General features: G+C 38.7%; 1 protein-coding gene across 1 annotated transcript in view; it reads right to left on the bottom strand.

Annotated features, from left to right (window-relative positions):
* Positions 1 to 707: 707 nt before the first annotated feature.
* The window catches only part of LOC110217408 (transmembrane protease serine 11E-like), a 61,011-nt gene continuing 54,049 nt past the window's right edge, over positions 708 to 7,669 (bottom strand). The window contains exons 8-10 of the mRNA XM_020999805.2: positions 7,355 to 7,614; positions 2,942 to 3,084; positions 708 to 1,577 (exon numbers count right to left, since the gene is read on the bottom strand). Of these exons, the coding sequence (XP_020855464.1) occupies positions 1,416 to 1,577; positions 2,942 to 3,084; positions 7,355 to 7,614 (565 nt within the window). The 3' untranslated portion in view covers positions 708 to 1,415. The remainder of the gene's footprint in view (positions 1,578 to 2,941; positions 3,085 to 7,354; positions 7,615 to 7,669) is intronic.

The following is a 7,669-nucleotide window of genomic DNA, read 5'->3' as shown; positions in this document are numbered from 1 at the left end:
TATGCATATGTGTACTTACACAATGTTGTATCATAAATACACACATCTATGTATATGTGTATAAATATACATATGCTCATTTTTATATGTTTGCACACATTTACGACTAGACCTATGATTTCATTATTGTGAGCAAATCCTGGTCATTCCTCTGCTAATGCAGATTGGTACCTTCTTGCAATTTATAGTTTTAGAGCTCCCCTGGGCACTGAGAAGTTAAATGAGTTTCCCACGGTCTCACAACTGGTTTGTGTTACAGGGAGAACTTGAACCCTAGTATTCCTGACTACAAGGCCAATTCTGAATCCGCTATGTCATGCTCCTCTTGCACGAGAAGTTATCATCCAATATATGTGTGACTGCAGGAGGAACTTGGCCAGTTACATAGTAAGAAATAACGTATGCAGAGTCTGGGTGCTTTATTGAGCCCCACAGAATGTTAAAAGACCTAAAGGGAGGCTTCCAATAAATTGGTTAGATGTGCTATGGGAGGACTGAGAATAGGGTTAGGAAGATAGCATGGGTAGAATGATTGTCTACATTGATGAAATGGTGGATCTGCTGAAATATAAATACTTAAGCTTACTTACATATTGCTTTTATTATCTCCTATGTTTTCTCTCCTAATACTAAATCCATGTTTTATGGTACTTTTTTTTTAAAAAATAACTTTATTTTCAATTAACAAACATTATTTTTCTTTCCCTCCCACCTCCCTTCTCCCACTGGGAAGAAAAAAAGAAAAAGACAATCCTTATGACAAAAATGCGTAGTCAGGCAAAACAAATTCCCACATTGGTCTTGTCCAAAAATGTGTCTCATTCTGCATATTTGATTCATCACATCTTTGTCATGAGGTGGATGCTCTCTTCATCATCAGCCTTCTAGATTACAGTTGGTCATTGTGTTGCTCAGAGTTCTTAAGTCTTTCAAAATTATTTGATTTTACAATGTTGTTGTTATAGCATAAATTGTTCTTCTGATTCTGCTCACTTCTCTCTGTATCAGTTCGTATAAATCTTCCTGGGTTTCTCTAAAACTGTCCCTTTCATTGCTTATTATGGCACAATAGTATTCCTTATGATACTCTTTGCTCTGACCTCGTTCAGATAGGAAAAAAATTCTACAGCACATATCTCTGTATATGTATATGTACATATATACACATTTGTTTTTAAGGCAAAAAATGGTTTATTTTGTCTTTTTTGATTGTTCACTGCCTTTACAAAGGCAGAAAATGCAACAATCTGTGAGAATGGATGGAAATAATTTCTTCATACTGCCATTTGAGATTCATGGCCTTAAGTCAAAATCTCAAAGACAGAAACTTTATAGAGATAGCATAACCAATACATATGGATTGTTTGGGGTGAGTATGGTCCACTCTGCATTTCACTTTACAAATCACTTCTCTCTTAGATACCAGTTTTGGCTTCAATCCAGTTACGAAAAGCAGTCACTCGAGTATAGACACCTGGCTTATTTGGTTCTGCACATTCATCACCCCAGCTCACTATGCCATAAAGATACCAGATGTCTCTAGAATTTGAACTGACCATAGGTCCACCAGAGTCACCCTAGGGAAAAAGCGGGAGAAATGAAATTAGTAATTCAGTTTACAGAAAGAAGTTTTGTCAGGAAGTTTCTATCATGCATCAATTTCAAAAGCATTTAGTATGACTCACTTCATCATGAGATTGGGCTAACTCTGACACTTACTAATGGAGGTTGGGTGGAGGTAGGGGGAGGGGGAGGAATTTGTTTCTTTCTTCTTTTAAATAGTTCATTATTATAAGAGATTGGTGGGGAGGGATGGTATGAAGTGGGAAATATTGGTGATTTTAAAAAAAATTATAGCAATGAAATTTTTTAAAAAGAATGCCATTGCTTTGTGCCAAAGAAGAGAGTATAAATGTAGAAAGATGGCAAGGTGAAATGAGCATAGATGAAATGGCTTATACAAGACAGTCTAAATCTCTTCAGTAAGAGCATAGCAAAGTGGATCTGCTGAAAACTAACATGGAGAGAAGAGGACTGAAAAGAGAAAAGAATTTTGGAAATAGCTTGCATGAGGAAAGAATCTTGCAGTGCTCAAGCGGCTGATCAAAGTGTTGCCAAGTAGAGATGAAGGCTAAGTGAAATCAGTGTGAATTTGTTGTAAGTTAAGTCACTAGAGTATTTTCCTCCTCTAACAGCACTTGATAACCAAAGGAGTAGGAGTAGAGAAAGCAGCAAAATGGTGGGAGTGGTTCACCTTGATAACCAAAGGAGTAGGAGTAGAGAAAGCAGCAAAATGGTGGGAGTGGTTCACCTTGATAACCAAAGGAGTAGGAGTAGAGAAAGCAGCAAAATGGTGGGAGTGGTTCACCTCTGGAGGTTTGCACAGTGAGCTTGACTGTATCAAGATAGATATGGAGCTTAACAATAATGGGGCTGGGGGTGGGGAGCAGCCACAAAGTAGCTGACCCTGGTGTCAAGGGTCTGAATGGAGTCTAGTGAAGCCAGAAGAGAGCTAATGGCCCCAGTAAAGTGAGAGAGTTTGAGAGGCAGTAGGTAAAGAAAGTTGTGATCATAGGAGGGCAGCATTGAATTTTAAATCTTCAAAAGGTGTTATATTCTAGCATAATGGTTGAGGTCATGGATCTTAGAGAGCATTTAGATCTTCCTTTCCAGGGGAGTTTTGAAAGAGCATGTAGTATATTTTTCCTGGTTATAATTACTTGGTGATCCTGCTTCCATTTACATATAATGGAAGGCTCCTTTCCCCCTACTACACCAAATGTTTTCTATACTACTTTTTATATTGACATTGAAATGCAAGAGATTAATGAAGGATGTTCAAATAATTATGCAGACCCAAGCATGCACTAAATATCTACTCTTGCCAATTACAAAATATCTACTGTCTCTAATGGTAGCATGTAAAAGCACTTTAGTTTACCTGGCAAGCATCTTTTCCTCCTTCCAAATAGCCAGCACATATCATTCCAGGGGTAATAGCATTGTTGTAAGCTTGTGGCTCATTGCATGTTTTAGTGTCTATGATATTCACTTTTACTTGCTGAAGACGGTTTACACTATTACCTAAAGTCAAGGAAAGGGTAAAATGATGTTAGTATTTAGAGGTACCAAAAAAAAGAAATGGATATTCAGATACATGTCTTGTATGACCATAGATCAAAAAGGTGATTCAGTTTCTGCACCTATTTTTTTCCAGATAGGACAATGTGTAACAGGGGACAGCACCATTAATTTACAATCTTGTCTAAATAAAATAGCTGGATGCCTAGGAAAGAATTCTCATTTTAATTAAACCCATCAGGACAATGCAATTACAGTAGGATATGTATTAGCCATGTTAGGTTGCCATCTAGACATCATAATGAAACGCAGTTATAATAGTATTTTCTCCCATTCTAAACTTAGTGACCGGTTAATAGTTTGGTGCCCTCTGATCACAAATTATCCTGTACATATTTCATAAATAATATTCCATGTACATGTTGTTCCTTTCCTCTTCCCAAAGAATGTATGCTTTCTGTGTCTTCCTCCATCAGTTCCTACTATTGTCCTATCATTAAGAGGTTGTTCTCCTTTCGGCCAAATTTACACTCTAGAAGAGGGAATAAGACATGAACAAAAAGAAGTATGCTATTGGCAAAATGGTATAAGTACAAAGGAAGCATCTAGACAAAGTGTTATAAGAAATATGAGGTGGGAGGTATCACTTTCATTGAGGAGAGTCAGGGAAGGCTCTGAGGAGGAGATGGTGCCTGAGTCACAGAATTGCAGTGAGGTCATCTAGATCAATCTTTGTCTTAACAAAAAACCCCTTGATGCCATACCTGACAAGTGGTCATTCAGCCTTTGCTTGAAGACTTTTAGTGAGGGGAACCTGACTTCCAGAGGGAGCCCTATTCACCCTCTGGAAAGCTTTAATTGTTAGAAAGTTGTTTCTAAACCTCACTCTCTGTAGCATCTACCCATTGCTCCTATCTCTGCCCTCTGGGACCAAACAGAATATCTAAACCTCTCTTACTTCACAGCCCTCAGAGTACCTGAAGATACCTGTAATGTGCCTCTTAAGTCTTTTCAATGATAAAATCTTCAGTTCTTCAACTAAGAAAGAAGAGAATTTCAACAAGTAGAGATATGAAGATCGGCCCACAGGACACTTTTTCTGCATGTAGAATACATGAAGGCAAAGAGAGAAAAATAAGGATAGAAAGGTTGGTTAAAGTCAGACTGTACAAGGCCTTAAAGGGCAGACTGAGGATCCTACATTTTATCCTTTAAGCAAAGGAGAGCCCCTGAAGCTTTTTGAGCAAGGAAATGACAGAGTGAGACCTATCTATTTGGGTATTTTAAATCAGCATTGTGGGCAATTAGGTGGCAAAGTGGATAGAGCTCTGGGCCTGGAGTCAGGAAAATCTGAGTTCAAATCTGGCATCAGACACTTCGTAGCTGTGTAACCCCGGGCAAGTCACTTCACCCTGTTTGCCTCAGTTCCTCATCTGTAAAATGAGCTGGAAAAGGAAATGGCAAACCAATCCAGTATCTTTGCCCAAAAGACCCCAGGTAGGGTCACAGAGAGTTGGACATGACTGAAAAGACCGAACAACAACAAAAATCAACATTCTATCATTTCACGTTCCAGCTTCATGTCATGTACAATTTTGATAATTGATATCAGCTGTGCCTTCATCTCAAGTTATTGACGAAAATAATAAATAAAATAGGGTGAAGAACAGAGGAATATGGCATTCTATTAGAGAATTCCATCTGGATTAAGAGCCATCCATCAGTCAAAATTATTTAGGTCTGATAGGAAAATATGTTGATTATTTGGTACAATTATACTTCTTTGTTGTAGGGGTGGAGTATGTGAGAAAAATTCACTGGGAAGTAACAGCAATATTTTGTTAAGCATCAATAAAATATTTTTTTAATTATTTGGGTCCAGTCATTCCAGTCAGGTGGGGTCTGACCCACCTATCATCATCCAATTTTGTCTACCTTTCCATTTTTTCTTGCTGTAATCCAAGTTATATTGTTCACATTCTGTTGATCTACTAGTCTAGTAATCCTGTCAAAATAGATGAGGCATTTCTTGTGTGACTTCTTATGAACAAACAAGGGAATCCACTGTCTCTCTCTAAGTGCTCACAAATCACACCTGGAATAAACTGTTCTAATATTTTTCCAGGAATTCATGTCAAGGTCACCAGCCTAGAGTACTCAGTTGGCTTCTGTGACACCATAATTTCCTCATTCTCTTCCTGCTTCTCATGATTTTTACTGCCTTGATTCTAGTTCAGGACCTCCTTACCTTTTGCTTAAATATCACAATCATTTCCTAATAGCCATTCCTCTCTTAATCTCTTCTTTCAATTCAGTTCATACCACATGGCCAGATTGGACTTTCTGATGCATAGGCATGATCATTTCAATCCATTGCTCAAAAATCTATGGAAAAATTTCCCAAACTCCTTCCTGACATTTAGGTATCTCCAAAATATGCCTACAATTTACCTTTCTCTTTGTGTCACTCTTCTCTCCAATTTATTCTTTGTTCCAGATAATCAAGATCATTTACTTTTGCCTGAATGCATCCCATTATTTACCACCTCTGTTTTTGCTGACATGACTTCCTTCAAATGGAATGCCCTCCGTCTTGTTCTGCCTGGTGATATACTACCCTTAAATCTTACTTCTTAAATGAAGGGCTCTCCACATTCCCCAAATGTTAATTATTTCTCCCTTATCTGATTTCATAAGATTTGAAATTCCTCTTGCCCACTTGCACTCTTTTTGTTGTTCAGTGATTTTCAGTCACGTCCAACTCTTTGTGACCCTATTTGGGGTTTTCTTGGCAGATACTGGAATGGTTTGTCATTTCCTTCTCCAGCTCATTTTACAGATGAAGAAACTGAGGTAAACTGAGTTTAGTGACTTGCCCAGTGTCACACAGCTAGTGTCTGAGGCCATATTTGAAGTCACAAAGATGAGTCTTCCTGACTGCAGGCCAGGCATTCTATCCACTTGTACCATCAGCTGCCTTTCTTGTATTCTACTTGTGTTTTATCTGTGTACATCATTTCCCCTTTAGAGTTTGCAGGTCTCATTTGTCTGTTTATCTTCTAGCACTCGGCACAGTTAGCTACAGGTACTCAAATACCTGATGGATGGGAGATTTCAATATCATGGGTACTCCCTCTTCCAGTGTAGACTATAGTCTATGACTTAGTAGAGAAGGCCCAAGAAACTTTCTGAAACACATAGAGGTGAAGTTTCTTGATCAGAATTACGTAGCTATCTAGTGCCTTCACGACTCCAAGTCCAGCATTCAATCCATTATTTTTGCCCTGTTGCTAATATGAATCACACATAGTAGACTGCTGTTTAGTAAATGCTCACTGAATGAATGTCTACTACAGCAGCAATGTGGTATCATAGTGATGGAAAAGCTTAGGGACATTCATCCTTAATTCCCCAACTTACTCCCAAGCCTGATTTTAACCCAATCCACTGGCTGACCAGCAAAGCTTGGCATCAGATAAAGTCAACAAGCCTTTATTAAGTGTTTACTATGGTGTAATACCCAAGCCTGTGGTATAGTGCTTAAGCCAGTACTTCTTAAGTGCTTAAGTAAATAAGAACTTACTATGTGCTAAGTGCTGGGGGTACAAAGAAAGGTAACAAATAGCCCCCGCCCTTGAGGAGCTTACATTCTAATGGGGAAGATAACATAGAAACAACTATATACATATAAGATATATGTAGAATAAACGGGAGGAAATCTCAGAGGTAATCACTAGCATTAAGGGACAATTGGGAAAGGTCTTCTGAAGAAGTTGGAATTTTAGCTGAGTCTTGGAAGGAAGCCAGGAAAAGCAAAGATGGAAAGCACATCAAGCATAGACTAAAGGCCCATCACGGGCAGCTAGGTGGCACATGGATAGAGCACCAACCCTGGATTCAGGAGGACCTAAGTTCAAATGTGACCTCAGACACATAACACTTACTAGCTATGTGACCCTGGGCAAGTCGCTTAACCCCATTGCTTGACCAAAAAAAAAAAAAAAAGAAAGACTAAAGGCCCATCACAAGACATTGAGTTAGGAGATAGGAGTGTGGTGTGGAAAGAACAGAAAGAAGGGTAATGTCACTGGATCATCAAGTACATGGAAGGGAATAAAGGGTTAAAACAACTGGAATGGAAAAAAGGGGCTAAATTGTAAAGGGCTTTAAAAGCCAAACAGATTTTATATTTGCACCATTATATTCTTCCCTATCAGTGGCTTAGAGTATTAGGTTCTACTAGTGCACATTTAGTTTCTGTTCAAGTGCCCACCATCATTCCTGAGTGCTCCAAATCCTGTGACGTACGCTGCAGAACCTGGATTAATTTGATGGGATGCATCTGGGAGGCACACTCGATGCACAGCATTAGTGTAAGTTACAGGTCTAGAAAGCTCTGTAACAGCAATGTCATAGTCATGAGATGGGTACTTGTAGTTTTCATGAACAATAATTCTCTTGAGGCGTTGTTTCTCTTTGGGGGGATTTATTGTCACACCAAAAGAAGCAGTCCATTGGGCAGGGTCCTTGTAACTGAAAAAGGAAATGAAAAGCACTTTCCATGAGCTGCCACTACTTTATAATAGCA

This window comes from Phascolarctos cinereus, unplaced genomic scaffold, assembly GCF_003287225.1.
Source record: "Phascolarctos cinereus isolate Bilbo 61053 unplaced genomic scaffold, phaCin_HiC Scaffold_9;HRSCAF=440, whole genome shotgun sequence".
Taxonomy (NCBI): Eukaryota; Metazoa; Chordata; class Mammalia; order Diprotodontia; family Phascolarctidae; genus Phascolarctos; species Phascolarctos cinereus.
This window is presented reverse-complemented; position numbering and strand designations above follow the sequence as displayed.